At 38.7% G+C, this 20565-nt stretch overlaps 1 protein-coding gene across 1 annotated transcript in view; it reads right to left on the bottom strand.

Annotated features, from left to right (window-relative positions):
* The window catches only part of ATP9A (ATPase phospholipid transporting 9A (putative)), an 84395-nt gene that overhangs the window by 13045 nt on the left and 50785 nt on the right, over positions 1 to 20565 (bottom strand). The window contains 11 exon segments of the mRNA XM_038370170.2: positions 1669 to 1741; positions 1743 to 1820; positions 1941 to 2030; positions 3474 to 3526; positions 3529 to 3571; positions 6283 to 6306; positions 6308 to 6454; positions 7259 to 7342; positions 8246 to 8338; positions 14129 to 14150; positions 14152 to 14288. Of these exon segments, the coding sequence (XP_038226098.1) occupies positions 1669 to 1741; positions 1743 to 1820; positions 1941 to 2030; positions 3474 to 3526; positions 3529 to 3571; positions 6283 to 6306; positions 6308 to 6454; positions 7259 to 7342; positions 8246 to 8338; positions 14129 to 14150; positions 14152 to 14288 (844 nt within the window).

The following is a 20565-nucleotide window of genomic DNA, read 5'->3' as shown; positions in this document are numbered from 1 at the left end:
AGAAGGAGTGGATGCCCTAAATTTTAAATAGGAATTGGGTGTTCAAATGTCTTGCACAATTTTTCATAGATATGTAGGATCTTAAGGCCAGAATGGAGCACTAGATCATTTAATCTGACCTCCTGTATAAAACACAGGCCACGGAATTTCATCCAGAATATTGAAGTAAAGTTAGCAGCTTGGCTTAGAATTAGAGCTTCAGAATGAGTGTTGTTGCAGCCATGTTCATCCCAGGATACGAAAGTGAGAAAGGTCAGTGAGGTAATATCTTTTTTTGGTCCAAAAAAAGATATTACCTCACACACCTTGTCTCTCTAGCTTCACAATGAATAATTTTTCCAGATGAAATGTGGACTCTTCTTTTTGCAAAACCCAAGCTCAATATTTGTGAAGTTTTTCTGCCCTCCCCGCTGCCAAAAAAAAAAAAAAAAAAAAATCATGAATATGCACAGTTTCAGTTTATAGGTTATTCCACAAAACACTTTCATTTTATTTGTTATTTCTTGTTACCACTGATGTCACGAGGTGTCACAAAATATTTCCACTTCCGTCATGAAATGAAAGAAGACTGCTTAGTTCGAAAACAGAAGAGTTGCCATACCAGGCCACACTAATCTTACATAATATTAAAGGAAATTTCTTCCTAACTTCAGCAGTTAGTGGCTGGTTTATGCCCTAAAGCATATGGGTTTATATTCTCTATATGACTGTAATTCAGCACAGCACTTTAAGTATATGCTTAGTTTTAAGCACATGAGTAGACCAACTGACTTCATAATACTTATGTACTTTAAGTGCTTGATTTAATGGGGGGGCCTGATGTTTTTAAATTCATATCTAATATAACTGGACAGTCTCATTCATATTAACCTCTGATCCTTTCCTGAATCCTGTTTAGTTCTTGGCCACAATAATATATTGTGTTAATGACCTCCACAAGTTAAATTATGCATTGGGTAAACAAATTATTTCAGATTTGGATAATATTTATATTTGTGAACATTTGCACACACAGACTTACACTTGCATGAATGTTCACAAACAAAATGGATAATGGGTTTGTGAATACAGTGTTTTAAAATTTGTTATTTATTTTGCTGAATAGGTCACAAAAAAGTTCACTATTTGCCTCGTTCTGTTTAGAGTGCTGGTCTTATATGTAGTGCCAAAGAGAAATCCCAAAGAGCAACGATTTTGCATCTTAAAAGCAAAAACCAAACTTATTTTTAACTCATTTGAATATCTGCATATCTGTTCCACTCATCATTTTTCAGCCATGTTTCTTAAGTGATACATTTTATAGGTTTGACCTTAATTTCTAGTATACGTAAAAAAAGCAGAATTAAATAATAACAATAAAATAATCTTTCAGGCTTGTTTATGCAATAAAAAGCAAGAGGACAAAGGCCCTTGTTTTTTCTTTGCTGAGCACTTAAATCAGGAAACAAAAATAGTGTACTGTATATTCAGGAAAAAATAAATTAATACTAAATATGATCTATTAACTTTTAACTAAAGGAAAGCAGACTTGTATGTTTTTCCCTCCTGTTTTGAGAAGAGCTGAATCCGTTTCTCTTCAATGTGTTAAAAATTAATTAAAAGAAAAGTGAATATAAAAATGAGATTGCAATGGATAGCGATACCATAAGTTAGAGTTTCTCTTGCATTCCTCACCTACAGCGCAGGTCAGTTTGCCAGTTCTTTCCTGAAGCAAGCGCACAATCTGGGCCTTCTGTGTGGGGGGCACATCGGCAGCATACCACAGCTGGACATTGGCAAGCCAACTCCATAAACTCGTACTCATAGTATTTCAGACACACCTGTTTTACAGGAGACGGAAGTTTCAGAGATGATTATACTGCATATATTTCCCTAAACCAAATCACACACACAATACCCTTGGGACTCCTATGCAGCTGTCATAAGAGTTTGAAGCTTACCTCTAGCGAGTCACCAGAAATCACAAGCGCACAGTCATGTTTCCGACGGAACGCATTCAGCTCCAAATGAGCTTCTCCACGGTTAGTCACCTGGAAATAAGCACAGCAGCTGAGAAAGTATGTGATTGGCAAGAACAAAATAAATTAATACAACCCTGAACACATACTCCAGGACACTGACAAATCAATCAGGTTATCAGACATACTTCTGACTAAAAAGAGAACCAACAAACGGGATGAAATTAAGGTCCACATTTTCAAGTTTCGTGTATGTGTGTGTGTGTATGTGTAAATTGGGGTTTATATCCCCATCCCTATTGCCCTCTTTGTGTGTGCAAACCTCAACTCTTATTCCCTTGTCAGGGAGTGGGGTTTGAATATGTACAAGAATCTTGAAGATTTGGGCCTAAAACTGTATTTGAAAGAACAGAAATTAAACAATCATCTTATGAAATATGCATCATATCATTTTTTGCCGAGACTTTGGAAAACCAACCCTAGTTTCTTATTAATGTCCGCAGAAATTAACAGCACAGTTATACAAGGGCCTTTGCTCATGAGGGCTGAAATAAACGGTCCAAGGTATTGCTGGTTTTAGGGTTACATGACTCCTGAAGTGGTCATGTGGTGAGGCAACAGTCTGGGGACTGATGCCCTTTCTGGGGGTGTGAGACATGCCAGATTTTTTTAGAAGGTAAATCATGGAAAACAAAAATTAAGCACAGGCACGTAAATACAACTACTTTGTTTCATCAAACTTATGTATTTATTAAAATTATACATTTTAATGATTACTATAATATACAAAACAGAAAAATATATCTAGGTTTAAAGAACTGACCTACTTCAACGATTTTTGGTAAGGGGTGCGAGAACATATTTTGAGAACCAAAGAGGTGCACGCTGCAGTAAAGGTTAAGAACCACTGGACTAAGGGATACCCTCTGAGTATTTTTGGAACCATGAAGAGAAATTACTTAGTTATTACACTGTCCTCCTGGAACCTCAAAAATCATCAGTGACCTGCCCAATTTCACTATTATCTTTGCTTATGGGATTGAGGTGATCTATTGGCATAGTGCCCACTCAAGGCCCTCCATGATGCCAAACCACCATGGCAGTGTGGCAGAACAGTCCTGCATGGAAGGCAGGAAGACACTTTACTCTTGTATGCTGCAGGGGCTCCAATGCTAGCTCCAAACAGAGTAACACAGAGGGTCAATCTAGCACTACTGAAGTCAATGGGAGCTTTGCCACTGACTTTGATAGGACTTTGGAGGATCAGACTTGAGGAGATCTGAAATAGATGTGTATCCTGCTTATGCTAAATCAGTGGCCAGGAACCACCCTTGTAGGAGTGCAGAGCAGTAGCAATTATTCCAGGCCACAGGCTGGAGGAAGCACCATGGAAGTAATGCACAATAGCCTGCCTATAGATTGGGGTATTCTATTCCTTCTGATCCCCACTTAATTCTTAACCAAGTCCAGAAAGGGGTGAATTTCACCCACAGGGAATAAGTGTACACTACTCACCAATCTGAATATATGAATGTCCTGGGTTCTGGTCACCAAATGAGCATTTTTGCTGTACAAGTAGCTGTTTCTAGCTTATCCCCTGTCAGCATCCACACCTGAAATTCAAAAATATTTTTATATCCCCAATAACACAAAACCTAACACACACTATGTTTACAGGGAACTTCTAGGAACTCTGGGCTTTCATGCATGCAATAGACCATATTTACAACAGACGTGTGTGTGTTCAACAAATTCCTCTATACAGAATCCTATTTAAAAAGGGCAGGGAATTCCCCTACTCACAGAAGAATTGAGGGTTTGAAATATGCTTCAGTATACAGTGGGTTAAGAAATGTGCACATTTTTCCACCTGGCATTTCAAGACTTCACTGATAAAACACAAAACACAAATTGAAGAGGCAGACCCTTTGAATGTATCCCCCATCCTCAGCAAGTTTTATACAGAAATCTTTAGCCCCAGCTGCAAATAGAGCTTGCATGGCCCTGCCTGAAATATAGATGATGCAACTGCAGTTAGCTCACCACCCTTGTGTGTGTGGAACAAACTAAACATAAGAATGGCCACACTGGATCATACCTATGGTCCATCTACCCCACTATCCTGTCTTCCAACAGTGGCCAGTGCCAGCTGCTTCAGAGGGACCGAACAGAAGAGTGATTCATCCTCTGCTGTCCAGTCCCAGCTTCTGGCAGGGAGAGGGTTTAGGGACATCCACAGCATGAGGTTGCATCCCTGACCCTCTTGGCTAATAGCCATTGATAGACCTATCCTCCATGAACTTATCCAGTTCTTTTTTGACCCCCACAACATCCACTGGCAAGGAGTTTCATAGCTGACCATGAGTTGTGTGAAGAAGTACTTCCTTACAGTTTGTTTGAAACCTGCTGCCTATTAATTTTATTGTGTGACCCATGGTTCTTGCATTGTGTGAAGGAGTAAACAACACTTCCCTCTCTCCACACCATGACTTTATAGATCTCTATCATTCCCCCTTAGTGGTCTCTTTTCTAGGCTTAACAGTCCGAGTCTTTTTAATCTTTCCTTGGATGAAAGCTGTTCTGTTGCCCTAATGAAAGGAAAATGAAGACAGTGTATATGAAAATAATTTAGTCATTAAACGAGGACACTAGAAAGCAGTCAGCGGTGCTGACCGATATTTGCTATAATCTGGAAGGGAATTTTCTCAACAGTATTAATATTTGGGGTTTTGGCTATTCTTTACCTGGTGCTTTTAATTCCCTCTAGACCTTCCCCTGTTGGAGCAGATCAAACAAGGATCCACTTGTTTGTTTCATTCACTAAAAGGAGTTTAATAAGCTAAAAAACCAGATAGGACACTTATTTTAATTAACAAGGTAGTATAATAAAGAAAATAAAGAAAACAGATAGCTCCAGAATGAATACAAAACTGCCTTCAGTCTTGATTCTCTACTGACATGCAGAATCCCAAAGAACATGAGCCACAGAACATCTAAATTGCAGCAATATGTATGCAGTCACTAACAGGGCTATCCATTCAGTGTGAAGGCAGTGACTTTAGCCAAGTTAAAAACAAAAACAAACATTTTTGGACCAAACAGTCAAGACTTAACTAATAAAAATCAAATATTGCTATGGAAACTACGGGAACTGCATTCTGTTTGTTTGACCTACTCACTGACATGTGCAAAGTTATGTTGATATTAGAGATGGCATCAAAGCTAAAACTGTTTATTGAGGACCTCCCCCCCCACAAAAACACAACAACAACAACAACTTTGTGAGTTCAGGTAAACTGGGTACTGGATCTGAAACAGCCTAGTTTTGAGTCTGCAATACAAAGTGTGGTTTTGTCTATTTACTGTTTGAAATAGGGTAACCTTTTATCCAACACTTCACCCCCAATTCTGAGTGCTAGTTCCAGACCACCCTGATTTTGTAAACCTAGAACTTGACTAACAAGATTTTGGGGAAAGGCAGAGTCAAACCATAATCATCCCTGGCTTTGCCCATCTATGTATGGCTAATTCTGTAGGTGCACAAGTTGTGGAGATATATAAAGCTAGAAGGCATAAAAAAAATCCTTGTTCATTATTCTTTTGGTTCAGACGCCCTCTGGTGGCTATATATCAAGGCATAAAAATTCATACTTGTGTGGTTCACCTCAGTGCTCAAAAACTTGCACATTATAATTTGGGTGCCAGAAGAGAAAGGAAAATAAGCCGAGCTAACTTTACAGCAGCCACTTACAAGACTAGCTTGACTGACTCTTATACTTACCTTTCATATATACTATTCTGTCTGCATATTTGGTTTCTTCGTATATTAAAAAAGTTTTGGGCGATGGTGACACATTTTAAGGTGCTCAGCTAGTACTCAGCACTTACAGTGCTTTATATAGTCAAAGCGCTGTACAAAATATTAGCTAGCTATTAGATGATAACATGATATAATCATTGAATCAGAGCACATGGGTCATCATTTTCATGTCCTGTTGCACTTCCATTAATCACAGAGCAGACCAACATTAGATAATAAGGTTGTTTCTGGACTGAACCATATATACTGAATAGAGTTTCTTTGTTGCTAGTGTCTTATTCTACAGCCAATGGAAAAAGAATTTTTCACTTATCACTGCTGCTCACCTATTGCAACAGTCACACTCAATGGAGATCACAATTTTATGGGGGTTTATTATCAGACAGACTCATTTACTCCAAATGTTACATTCCAGAGAGTCTTCCCGCAACTGTCTGGCCATTATCATCAATTGCACTGTCAGTTAGACTGAGGTTCTGCATTCCATTTCTAGGTTAGCCAAACCTTAATGCCAGCATTTCTCAGGGTCCTCCAGAGTAGGTCTGACATCTGCCTGCAGCTGATCCTCCACTCCAGTCAGACACAGCAACTCCATCTCCATTTCCAGGCTCTCAATCACAGTGGCTACCTTCAGCGAGCGATCGTGCACACTTAGCTTTGCCTGAACATAGCGTGCCTGAGAATAGCACAAGACAAAAACCCAGTCACTGTAATTCAAACTGAGTGTTTGTGTGTCTGTGGAATAAACAGGATTAAACACAAGACACAACTCAGGCCTCCCAAGGCCATAGGCTAAGTCCACTTCAAGGGTGTCCTCTGTAATGACTGGTTAACATTAACCCTACAGTGCAAAAGACAAATGAGGCTAAACAAATCTTTCCTGGTACCCTTATGCAAATCTGCCAGTTAGATGCAGTTATCTAATCTGTGCTCACAAATAATTGTTCAGTATACACAAAGTTTGCAAGTGCTATTTCAGAGGTGGATCTTGAAATTTGGCTCATTAGACCAGATTGTGGTAAATAGACAAATCAATCTGCCGGAGTCCCATACACAAGCAACTGGAGCCCCCATTTCCAAAACACCTGAAAGTACACAGTATTCTTTGACTCTCTCGTTTTGCAAATGTCAGGATACAAAATTGAAGATTCAAAATGTCAAAGCAGGCTTTTTCAGTAATTTAAACATGGCTACACAGCACTGAATATTGGCAGAAGTAAAATAGCAACAACAGAAGTCCACGGGCAGGATTTCTGGCTCCAACTCCTGTGGAATCAATCACTAGAATGGGAACTTGTGGAGATGGCAGAAGCAATGGCCGAGGGAGGAGGACTGCTTGTACTCCACTCAGTAGACACCTCCAGCTGATTACAAGAGCAACATGATGGTGATTATGACATAACGAGTGGGGAGATGAAAGCAGATGCTATAATCATAACTCTGTGGCATCACTTACGTAATTATAAAAATACAAACTTACTTCAAAGTCTTGATACTGCTCCTCAGTCAGGGACTTCTTCGCTACAACAAGAACCCTCAGGCCTTCCCTAGCCATGTTACCAACACTGGAAAGAAATGTCATATTGTAAATGATCACCCAAATCGCAACTTAACTGATTCAGAGATTGTAACAGTAGATATGATGCTAACAAAAATATTGTTCCAGTCAAACAACCCAGTTGAATACACAGCATCAGATAAACAACATGATAAATTAACCAGGGAAGAGGAGATCTCAAATTCTATTTGTAGGCTGTACAACTGATCTGGAACGATGCTTCTCTCACAGCAGTGTCAAAACTGGCATAAGCAACTCCATTGGCTTCAGTTACTTGAATATATACCAAAGTAAGAAGGGATGCAAGCCCACTGGTTCAATAAGCACTGTATCTTTTGTTCACAAACTTTTTAAAGAGACACTACAATATTCCTATGTATTCAAATAGAAAATGAACCATTTATATCTGCTATTGTGGAGACTGTTCACCATTATCAGCAATACGATGGAATGGGTTTAAGCGGGGAGATTCAGAAAGACTATAAATCAAAATGCAATTCTTGGTTTCCAAAAAGTAAACAGACCCAGCAGTTTAAAATAAAGCCAAGTGCAGGATCAGGCCCAATTACCCAAGATAAATCTTGTGAGAAAGAGGAATTATCAGACGAAGAACAAGAAACCTGGACACGTCTATTTGTTTACCAGAGTTATCCTGGACTAAATGGGTTGAATTCACCACATGGTTTCCTTAAATTGACTAATACTGTATCTGTATCTCTGGCTACAGGTTAATCCAACCAAAATGCTAAACCAAACAATCTTTTTTCCTGCATACATTTTAACAGCTACCTCAGCCTGCTCCACCAACATAATATCAGACGGGCTTAGTGACGTGTCGCCATGGAATAAGCAGCACCTGCCTGAAGAAGTAAATATTCTAACGCCTAAGAAAGTGAGACTACTTTGTACCTCTTCCTCTAGCCAGTCATTGTACTGCACGATGCCAGCCATGACTACGTCGGCTCCCTTCATGTAAAAAGTGATTTCTCCCGTTGACTCATCCTGAGAGAGGAAAGAAAATGTAAAAGATTATGCGTTCAATTATCTACAGCAGGCAGCAAGATACTTCATGCAAGGATTATCAACTTCTTGGTCAATAACAAGTGATACCTGCTCAAACCAAGGGTGGGTTGTATCACACTATTCTATATGGAAAATAGTCATCCTCTTCCTAACTCTAATCATTAATTGTCTAGCGTACCATGACACATGGTGCATTTGTTTTCATCCTGGAAATCAACTTTGATGTTTACACTTAACAGGGGAAAATTACGTAACAAATAAATGCAATTTAATTGAGTAAAATCAATCTTAACGGCTCCCTGTATTATAATTATGCTGTATATATAAGTACAATTAAAACTCAGGCCTGCCACCGGGGGTTAGGCAACTGCCTGCCTCACCTGATGTGACTAATTTGTAGATTGCAAGCAAAGCGTATTTAAACTGTTACAAATTCATAATCCTTTCTGAGCAGGCAAATGTCTAAGGAGGTCACAGTTATTAGTATGGTGAGCTAATGGAAACACTGGCAAACTCTGCAAGGGAGATCAAACAATGTGCAAGGAGAACTTGTACTGTAAACCAAGACAGTATCGGTGGATGGAGGAAAAAAAAAAAAGTATAGAACAAAAGATGAAGAAACATCAGTGAATAAAGAAAACAAAATACTTCCAAAGAAGACAGGAATAGGAAAAAAAATGCAATGTTTGCAATGTACTCTCTCCAATTTACATTAGATGATGCAAAATTACCTTGATATTCTAACCACTACAGAAACTAGTTAAATGGCGATATGGCTGACACTATATAAAAATAAAAACCCTGCAAGGGATGCACTAGAAGACCCAGAGGAAATGGGCAACTGGGGTGTTTTGTATTGTGTTCTGTTTTTTAATCTCTTCCTCCTCCCCATTTCCCCCTCTGACAATTCACTAGGGCAGAAAAGACATTTACTGATGGGGGTTAGTGATGTGGGGAAGAGGAGGAACTGGGACTGAGAAATGGGCGAGGGCCTGGCACACTGGTGTTGGCGAGGGTACTTTCCACACACAGGGGACAGCATGGAAGAAAAAGAATTAAAATGGGAGTGGAAGGAGGAAATGGATTCCTTTGCTGAGGAACTTCATGGGAGATGTGAATACTCAATATCTCTGATTATCAAGACACCTTTTTATTCAGATCCCTGCACTGAGAATAAAGTGCCTAGCTTTAGCTGCTTGTGTTTGAATGTTGTTGCTTAGTCTTTTTGAGACCTTTACCAGGAATATGTGGTGGTTCTTACAGGTGCATTACAAACTATGTTTTGATCGATGGCGTTGACTCTGTATCAATATGCACAGTTCATACATCTCAGAATTCAAGTTTTACAGGTCACCAAGAAAACCCAGAACATGCTTAGTTTTAAAAAAATTAAGTTTTCTGGCACTGGCAAAAGATTTATGGATTAAATTATTTGATTAAGAAAAAGTGTTTAACAACATCTCTGTAGGAAACTGAATAAAGACTCTACTTTCCTGTGCTATTGAATTGGCTTAAGATAGTTTATAAATTTTGTCCAATATAAATATTGTATCAACTATCTCCTTGCATTAGTCTTTCCCGCTTGCAGAGTTCAACAGGAGGTTATCACGTTCTCATATTATGGTAAGATCACACTATAAATCTACCGAGAGATTTGCCAGTTTATTGTTTAGAGCTTCATCTTTTCCATCGTGGTCTGATTCTGGCCATGGTTCAAAGGGCTCTTTCAGTTCCACGTGTGGCAAAAAAAAAAACAGACTGGAAAATGTTGGTGATCAACAACAAATATCTTTTTAAACGTAACCCTTTTCTTAACATGAAGATAACAAGTAAACATGCTGTAAAGAGGGTGGCTGCGTTCTTATAACAAGACTTCTTAGACTGGAATAATAAACCACCAGACAATGACAGTTGATCATGTGTAACAAGCAAATATTGCCAAACTGTCTTAAATGAGGCAAACATCTGCTACTTGCGAACATACACTGCCACCTTAGTCCTCATCTGCTAAAGAAGTTTAAAACGTTATCATAGTAATAATACAAAGAGACTCTTTACAGAGAACAGAGCAGGCAGGACCACAAGGGAAAGCAAGGCATCTCTGAGAAGAAGTTCAACCACATATTTTTTTGGATCTGTGTACGAATCCTTGGATGAAATTCTATGGCCAGTATTACACAGGAGATCAGACTAGATGGCCATATTGGTCCCTTCTGGTGCTAAAATCTATAAGGACAAGTAGGACAGGAGGAAATTAGCTGTATATCTTATTCAGATATTTTTCTGAAGTCTTACAGAAGTTTACAGCTTCAAGGAAGAGATTTTAGAATTGTTTTTCCAACTGTGAATTATTTTATACACTTATCTACTCAATAAGCTATTTTTCCCCACACACGACTCTTACCAACAGTTAAGACACTATTTTAGAATATTGATGAAATAACTGGTTCAGTTGCACCCAATGTATTTGGTGGCTTGTAGGTAAAAAATAATATTTGATACCTGCACTGGTATAAATATGTAAAATTTTACTTGATAACTAGTAACTGTTAAGCAAAAAAAGTTTTTTCATACAAAAGGAATGAAAACTGTTGTTAGAAGACAAGACTTCAGAGCATGCAGAAACCACGTATGTGGTGATACCCATCCAGTTAGCACCTGCTATTCAAATCTGCTTCAGTTCTAAAACAGAGACAGAGCTCATTTGGTTGGTTCAGCCACACAACATTGAAGGAAACAGGTTTTCACAAAGCCCATCGGAGAGGGGCCAAGGCCTCCACCCTGACACCACAACAGCGTAATATATGTAGACACCTCAAGATTTTAGGCCTGATAACGTTCCCAAATGCAGTGAATGAGAATTGTGCCATTGTCTTCAGAGGGATCATACCTAATATGCACTGTATATTAGAAATATTTGTAATTAGATAGGGAGAGTTGTGGCTTATAGTTACCTTAGAAACTAGGATGGAATTGAGAATCCTGGCCTGTGAGGTCCAATGCCACCCTAAGTGATAGTCAGATTGTCAGAGAGGAAGGAAAAAAGGAAGCTCACTAAAGCTCTCCTTTTCAGTGAAGATAAAGAAAAAGTTCAGAATGTTTCAGGGACACCCTCTCTTTGCAGGATGGTAAATGAAAACCTTGATGAAATTCAAGTTAGTGACTGTTAACCACTTGCTGTTACTGCAATGGAACAAAACTAGTAAAAAATTGGGGAGAGGGAGAGATTTTGTTGAAATTTTTCCACGTTTTGTCAAATCTCTAGGTCTCATATAGACCAGTCGGATGGTGCCAACCCACCTGTTTAGTCTACACCATTTTCCACTACAGAAATAATCCAGCTGATGAAAAGGAACACAGCACTCGCTATGTTTTCCTATGAGCATTTGGTGAACGCATTGTCCCAACTAGGTCTATATCAGACACTTGTTGGAACAAAAGTTCATGAACTGTATCCTCGAGGATATCCAGCTGTTTTCCTAGATTCCCTGTATTTATCATGTACTTCTGATTACCTCACTTGCACTCTGACCACTAGTCCATTTCCCCCTAGGACTTATCTATTGTTCCAAAACATGGAGCAATTCCAAATACAGGGGTTTGTTTTTTAAAGCTAGCCTGCCATAAAATTCTCTTGTTTCCCTCACTCCACCCCCAAAAAGGTGCCAGGGTCAGGCCCCAGAATAAGAACACTGAATCTGAACCAAGGTCTGAAATGCCACAAATGAGATGGGTCGTGATATTAATATATTAATGGTGCTGTATAAATCTTTTATGTCAACACTGCCTAGCTCCTCATCATAGCTAGCTTATTGACACGTGATGTGTTCACATTATATCTTAATCTGTATGTCAACAAAATTAGGGAATCAGATGCATGCTAAGCTTTCGCCAATCAATCACTTAGTTTTTGTTGTATACCATCCCTCCGCGTCATTACACTTTACATTATCTGTTAGACTGTAATTTCTTCTTGCCCCTTCATGTCTGCAAAAGCATCTCACTCTTGTGGTGCTATAACAAACTATAAAGCATGAGACAATGGAATAAACTTAACGTTACTGTATAGCAGAATCTCATATTGAAGATGCCTACAAATACAAGTAAGATTTGTCTATATTCTAACCTGTAATAATAGTAGAGAGGTACAAGGCCCTTTCTAGGCCATGTCTTTGCTGCTAAAAAGGTACATTTTTAATTACAAGATAACTAAGTTCACATGAACTATCTTAGGGTAAAAACAGAGTGAAGACAATGCTGTAGTTTTACCATAATGTAAACTAGATGAGGTCAGCACTATACTACCGCCGAGGTATGGTGTTGTTTTTTTTTTAACCTCCAGATAGCTCCACATGCATTTAGTCACCAGAGGTTAAAAACCAAAAACAATACAACCTAACATGCATGAGCTATCTGGAGGTAAAACTGAAGTGCCTGGTCTTCACTGTGTTTTTAAACCCCAAGACAGCTCATGTGCGTTAGTAAAAATACATCTGTTTAGCAGTGCAGACCCCTCAGTCACTATTCATTTAAAGAATGGGGAGGTCCACTAGCTGAACATAGTCGTTGAGAGTGAAAATTATTAGAATTTAGCCCATCTGTAAATCTACTCTGCTGAAACCTTGGGGAGGTCCTTCAACTCTGTGTCAGCTTTCTCATCTGTGAAATGGGGGGGATAGTTCCTTTCAAGGCTATTGAGGATAACAGTGGGGCTATCTTGGTTGGTCCCAGGCACTACCAAAACAAAAATAAATAATATACTGCTGCACTTCGATAGAGAGCTAAGAATGTTTTGGAAAGGTTTAAATATGGGTTCATCCAGTTTGTGAGTAGGTAACAAGCATCAAGGAAAATATTACAGTTAACAGCCTAAGAGGGAGAGAAACAGAAAAAAATTACAATCATATTTCACTGTTTCTAGCACTAGCCTTTTTTCTGAATCAGGTTTTTGAAAATCTGGTCTCCACTGTATTAGTGGATAGGACCAAAATATAAGAATAAGTGTGCAAATGTATAGGTAAGTGCTATCTAATTAGCATATGCAGTTACTGTCATAAAAGACATAGATAATTATGCACAAATACCACTGATTACCCTAATTCCTCTGGGAAACCCCATGCACCAAGTAGTTCAAGGCAACCTCTGTTCCAGAAAAAATGCTTATCATAATAGCTATCGAGCACAGAACAGAGAGGAAATCAACTAGTAATTTGTTAATTATTGCCCCATTCTTGCTTTATTTTACAGTTTAATATACATTGTTAAACATCTAATCCCAGCATGCTTATTTGACAGTTTACTTCTTAAAATGAGAAGCAAACCAGAAAGTACCTCTAAAATATATATTTGACTTTCAGTAGCCCTTATACTATATTGTAGTGATATGTTACGAGTCATTAAACTCCTGATTTAGCTGTAGTAGAGGGGTAAATCTGCATCTATTTACTGGTGATTCTTGAATTGGAGTTTGTGCTTTTTGTTGTTACTTTCAACAGTGGCTACAATTATTTTCCTACTGTCTATGGGCTAAGGGACTGCCACAGGCCTTTGGAGTTTGTGCTGAAAGAAAATACACTTTTTATCAGTTCCAGGGGGATGGAAGGACAGTACTTCAACGTATAAAAATATTTCAGTTTCTGGTATCTGAGATAATGTAACATTCTCCCATAAAGAACAACATTGCAGATATAAAACCGATTATACTTGCATATTCAGTCAGGGTTTTGCAAGAGTTTACATGAAGATGAAAAGAAACATGAAAAGCAATACCCTAACGATGATTCCCATACGTTACTTCATAAGTGAATGGAAAGATCTGGAGGATGTGAGTTTAGTTAGTATTGACCACCAGGGTCCTCAGTTGCATGGAGGATTGATCTCTGCCAACCAGTGTAAGCCTACACTTTCAGTCCACTGGTACCAGGGCCACCTAAATACAAGAAAGGTCACAGGTCAGATAGACTGCTGAGCTTTGTGGTTCAGAGGTTCATGTAAATGAACACCAGAGGGAAGGGCAGTGGGTTAACTGAAGAAAGTTACTCAGTCATAACGTCACTGTAAAATGGATCAGTTTTTCTACTTGGCCACGTAATGTGAAACAAATGGCCTTCGTGTGTTATTCCCTGCGGCAATCCTGCCATTGACAATATATATTACTCAGTCCTGAAGGACTTACTAATGTCCAATAACACACGACCACTACACTGTGTCTAAGCCAGCCAGATGATGTTAAAATAAAAAAAAATAAAGTTGGCAATGGAACACACGTACATAACTGCCCCATTCAAATGGGTTAAGACAAGCAGAGGATATTAAAGCTGAAGGTCTAAAGTTGCCAATATGCAATAACCCGAAGTGATGACACAGGATGTGATCCTGCAACACTGAGGTTAGTGGGAGCAGAACTGAGCCTAAGAAGGTCACTGAAAACTGGAAATGAATAAGTCAATGAAACAGATCCAGGCAGTGGTTTATGTGGCATTATTGTCGCTGGGCATTCGGCTACAATGTCAAGGGAGTAAACTACTGTTGTAAACAAAGCTGGCAGAGGAGAGTTCTAAAGAGAGGACAAAAGAGAGTTTCAGCCTCTGGCAGTGTGACATTCTTTCGAGAGAATCGCACAAGTCAGACAGCTAGTAATAGGTTATTTAAATCTGATCAGGATGAGTTCAGATGGAAACATTGCACATACTAGGATTCAGAGAACCCTCAACTGACTTCAATAGGCCATTCAGACCTCAATCTAATAAGGTATTTCAAGTTCAGAACTATTGGTGAGACTCTCTGTGGCAGGTTCTCGCTCAATCTAAAGCTTATTGACTATTTTTAGGATTGGACAGCCTGGCTATAGGTTTCTCATACAGACTCCATGTTGCTAAAAGCCCCCCTTAGAATCTGTGTATAGATTACCATCTTCATCATGTGATTACACGTACTGAAGAAAAAAACTTACTGCAAATGTGTGGTCTAATCTTCATTACCCTAAAACCTGGCAGGAAATAACATGTTAAAATGCTGCTTCTCATGTTCGACGTTCATTACTACGTTTATGGGATTCAACTTAAAAGGAACTGCTGCCCTCAGGACGCAATAAATGAAACCTTGGAGCTAATTCAGAATTTATCTATACAGAATATTTGCATTAAGACACCTTTCAGTTTTTGCTCTACCTCACTTCTTTACTCTGTCTCACCGTCATTTTATGTTTTTCAGATAAAAAGCACGGTCCAACTAAATGCACAGAACCCAATACTAGTTCAGATTTATATCACTATCACTGCAGCTGAAATAAGAACTTATTAAAAGGGTCACCTGAATTCCTACTGGGCAGAACCCTGCATAGATATTTCAGTAGGGACTGCTCACAGACTAAAGGTTCTACACACTGCATGAGGATGTATGGCAGAATTAGACCATATATCATTAGTTAGATTATTATTATTATTTTTTTTTACTGAACAGAATTCTTTCAGAGGATTTGGAACCACAATGTGGTATTTGGAGAGGCAAATTATTTAACTGTTAAAAAAAAAAAAAAAGCGAGGGTATGGCAGGTTTAGGGGAGGGAGCGGGAAGGGGTGGAGTGGGGGCAGGGCATGTGGCAGAGCAGTGAGCCGCCTCCTCCCCCCCCCGGCACATTGGAAAGTTGGCACCTTTCCCATAGTCGGTGCCTATAGGAGGAGCCGCATATTAACTTCTGAAGAGCCGCATGTGGCTCCAGAACCATGGGTTGGCCACCCCTGCTCTATCCCATCTCCACAGCACGTTACATTAATCACTCTCTGAAATCTCACAGACCGAAAAGAACACTTCACGCTTATTTGTCTACATGTTTGAAATCTGCAGTTGTCTGAAGGCACAAACCTCCTTGTTCCCTTCACAGCCAAGTAAGAGTCTCCTGGGAAAAATAATTATTAAAATACCTGGATTTTCTCATGCAGGAGACTGAGACTAGATGAGAAATGTTACCGTACTTGGATTATGAAAAAGGAAAGAGGTCGTCTGTCTCCTCCACTCACTCTAGATTGTCAACATCATGGAGTGAGGTAAAAAAGGCTTTATAAAAATTTTCATCGGGGACAAAGCTTCATCAGGGCTGCTAAGGAAAGTGTGCAACAAGCAGATGTATTAAGAATAAGAGGACCAGAATTACATGGAATCAGCTAGTCAGAAATATTGAAACCCATTAATTGCTTGTGTCTTGTGATCAGAAGAAGAGAATAATAGATTTTGTACCTTAGAGGCCTTGGTTTGTTTTTTAAACCCTTCACTTCCACCCATGTCCTAATACAGTATTAGTGAAGTTTTCATATGTTACATAAAATGAAAAGTAATTACCATGAGTAATACATAAAGAGAGTTACAAACCCCACAACATACAAAATCCATATGTGATTTACCAGAACATTTACAATAACTGATTCCATAAAAAGAACTGATATAAACAAGGTCATCTTGGACTCCACAATTAAATTAAATAAATCAATGGGGGTTGCCAATAAAACAAGATACAAGGTGTAAGTCTCTTACAGAAGGAATGGAGAAATACCTATTTGGCTCTCTCAATAAAGGCTAAAATAAATATCCCTGGTGATAAATCAACTAAAAGGTGTACTTCATTGCCAGAAGTTTCCTGATTGCTAGGATTCCCCATACTTTGCAAACTATTCCTCTAGGGGGGGCAGAACATTTTCTCCAACAGTGATTTTCATTGTCAGGATAAGAAACTAAGTGCTTCCACTGTTCCATCTGCTCAAAAGCCAAGTTGTACCCATTTAACATATACATATCTCTAGCAGAAAAAAGGCATAAAGCAATCCAATGGTTAGAAACTGAAGCTACGCCAATTCAGACTAGAAAAAATGCAATTAAAACAAACCACTTGAAACAGAGCAAGTAGTTAACCACTAGGACATACCTAAGGACATGGTGAATTCTCCATCAAATGAAGTTTTTTAATCAAAACTGGTATCTTTCTGAAAGATACGTTATAGCTCAAAACAGAAGTTATGGATTTAATGCAGAAATTACTGGGTGGGCTTCTATGGTCTGTGTTATATAGGAGGTCAGATTAGATGATCATGGTGGTCTTCTGACCTTAAAAATCCAATAATACCTGCAACTGCAAGGAAAACTTCCTTAGTCAATTTATGAATCATTTCCCTGAGAGCTTTGCAGATGGTTTAATTCTGCGGCACCTCAGGTAGAGACGGAGGAATCTTTTTACTCCTACACTTAACACACTAATTCAGTTACATATATTTAATATCAGCATCTCCTGGAAACTAAAAACTACAGAGAAGTAGGTGTCCATTTTCCATATGTTGTACCACTATTGAGGTAGGCTCACTTCCCCCCTCCAAATAGATCCTTTCTTTCTTGGTCTGCCATTTAAGTTAGATCTCAGGACAACAAGCATTTAAATTTCCAAAAAAGTTTACACTTAGGGTAATAAGTAAAACTGAATATAACGTAAACGAAAAATTAGCTGAGTGAAGACCTTACAAGCCTCACAAGGTGGTGCAGAGTGCAACACAATCCTAGGGACACTAAGACCCAGAAGAAGCCTGTACAAGAGAAGAAAGAAGCAGATCCTCCCTCCTGCTGCTGTCTCCGCCCACCTTCTGGTCCCAGACCAACTCCTCTGTCTCTTCTTACTCTACCCTGGACCTTCAGTAATCAACTCAAGGGGAAGGGAAATGGCACTGGCTTTTTAAACCACCACTTTCCAACCTCCAAAAGCCGCAGAATTCCTGCCTCTGCCCAAAAAACATTTTTCACTGAAACTTTTGAAGTTTGCTGACTAGCTGTAATTGAAAATATTAAAATTAATAGGTTCACATAGCACCTAGTGCAATGGGGCCCTGGCACTATCATAAAGAAAAAATAATAGTGTCAACATCAACATGGCCTTTGTTGATTTTTTACCTTGTTTTACTGGACATAGGAGTGCATTTTCAGAATAATCAAAGATAGGAAACTGACATACACTGCGCTATTTAAACTGACAGTTATGTGTGTTACAAGTCAGTCATCATGCTGTCTGAGAGAAGCATCTGAGCTGGAAAATAAGTGTGGGTGGGAAATTAAGTGTGTATGTGTGTGGGGGGATTTATATATAAAGCAAGCAAGAGTAAAACCGATTTCAGAGAACCCTCAGACCACTGAGAGAAACATAGCAAGAGAGTTCTCCATGCTCAGTGTTGAACAGCAACCAAAATAGCTAATAAACCTTTATTACTACATTCTAGGAATCTCTGGATATTGGTCTATGTGCCTATACTATATTCCATCTCCCAAAACTTCACATCTGGCCAATCATTAAATTACTCAAGCCATCGCTGAAATGGATATTGATTAACAAATTTCATTTTAAAGAGAGACAAATTGATCCTTGTTATTAGTTGCTCTTCAAATGTCCCCAACTAGATTGCTTAGGAACACAGACAATGGCAGTAATCAAGTGGAGCACACTCTTTCATGTCCTGGAAGCTGTGGAGTGCTGTCAGGGTTAAAGATTGTTTTCCCAAGAATCCCAAGCACACTTATCTCTGATCAGATTATATCTATTTCATTTCCCCTGTTAGTTACTGTATGGCTACAACTGACACAATCAAAGAGCCCCAAGGCTGTAACTGATATCTGAATAAAGATACTTCAAGACTTTTAAATGGGAATATGCACAGGAAACAAATTTAGGAAATCCTGCTCTCTGTTACAGGAAATTAATCCTATTCCAACTGGTAGAAATTACCCTTACTGTTCAAAGTAAGAAGAATACAAGTTTTTGAACTCATTTCATAAACTGACCTCTCCTGACATGCTAATATTTTATTGATATAGAATTTCAAAGTAGGCTTTAGATGCCTGTTAAAGACTTTCCCTCTAGGAATCCATGAATGCTATTTAACAGCATCACACTTTCCTGAAGGGTTTAACTAGCACTGGTTTCAAATTTAGTACCCCCTATTGTGAGACACATAGTAGATGTCTGACTGATATTTGTACTCTTGAGACCTACAGACAAGATGTCTTCGGTAAAGCATAACTAATTTCTGAAACCACTTGTAATTCACAGTTCAAAACATTGCAAGGAAAACAATGTAGACAAAAGTATAATTTCAGAGAGATTAGTTATAAAGTTACAATATAAAAATACCATGTATTACAGCCACATTAGTTGCAAAACAATTTAAAGCAGGAGTTACAATTACAATTGGAAATATGTCAAACTTCACTGAAACTATATGGGCATGTAGGTAAAGAAACAGAGGCTATGAATGTAAATAGCCAACAAATTCACTAGGAAATAACCTCAAATACTGACAAAAATTAACATCTGGAAATTGTTCGGATCCAATTTCAATGCAAAGGCACTTACTTCTGTAAAACTGCTTTATTGGTGAGAGCAACACTTCAAGGAGAAACCCAGGTAAGCAAAATACAGAACAAAAGTATGGTACGGAAGCAGCATTTGCACAGTGCCTGTTCATTCCAAGCACCATGAAGACACAAATACCCTTTTGTCACCATGAGCACAAGAATTTTGTTTACAAAAGAACGTGCTTAAAATGATCCTATACTGGGTGCTAGGAAACCTTTTGTCCTCTTGAAAGGAGATCATGGTCTATCTGAGTGAGTAATCATAGGAAATATTTTAAAAGTTTGTGCAACGTAGAGCAAGTCATCAGCACAATCTTTTGAGGTTGTAACCTTACTAGAATAATCTTAGAACTCTGCATATTTGAAGGATTTTAAAAATTTCTTATATGAACAGCTCCTCACCTTTAACACGACCTTTAGGAAACCTAGCTAGTCTTATAATGTTAAAGTGAAGAACTGTTTATATAAGCAATAAGAAAAAAAACCTTCAAATACTGCCAAAGATCTACACATCATCAATGGAATTTCTAAGAAAAATTTCAAATTTTCAGTCTTCTAGCAGATATGGACAAGTGTAATTATTCAAACAAAAGCTGATTTGGGCTGGGGGGGGGTCAGGGGATTGGGCTGTGGGGCTAAAAATAGCAGTGTAAAGTTCAGCGTGGCTTCTGAGACCCTCCTCCACTCTACTTTTATAGCCTCATAGCTCGAGCCCCATGAGCCTGAGTCAGCTGACCTGGGCCAGCTATGGATCTTTTATTGCAATTTAGACATACCCATAGAGATGGGGGACTGCAGGTATCTGTGCCAGATCTGGCCCTTTG

The sequence above is a fragment of the Dermochelys coriacea genome, chromosome 13, assembly GCF_009764565.3.
Source record: "Dermochelys coriacea isolate rDerCor1 chromosome 13, rDerCor1.pri.v4, whole genome shotgun sequence".
In the NCBI taxonomy this organism is placed as follows: domain Eukaryota; kingdom Metazoa; phylum Chordata; order Testudines; family Dermochelyidae; genus Dermochelys; species Dermochelys coriacea.
Note: the sequence above shows the minus strand (reverse complement) of the source record. Positions and strands in the feature narration are given on the sequence as shown.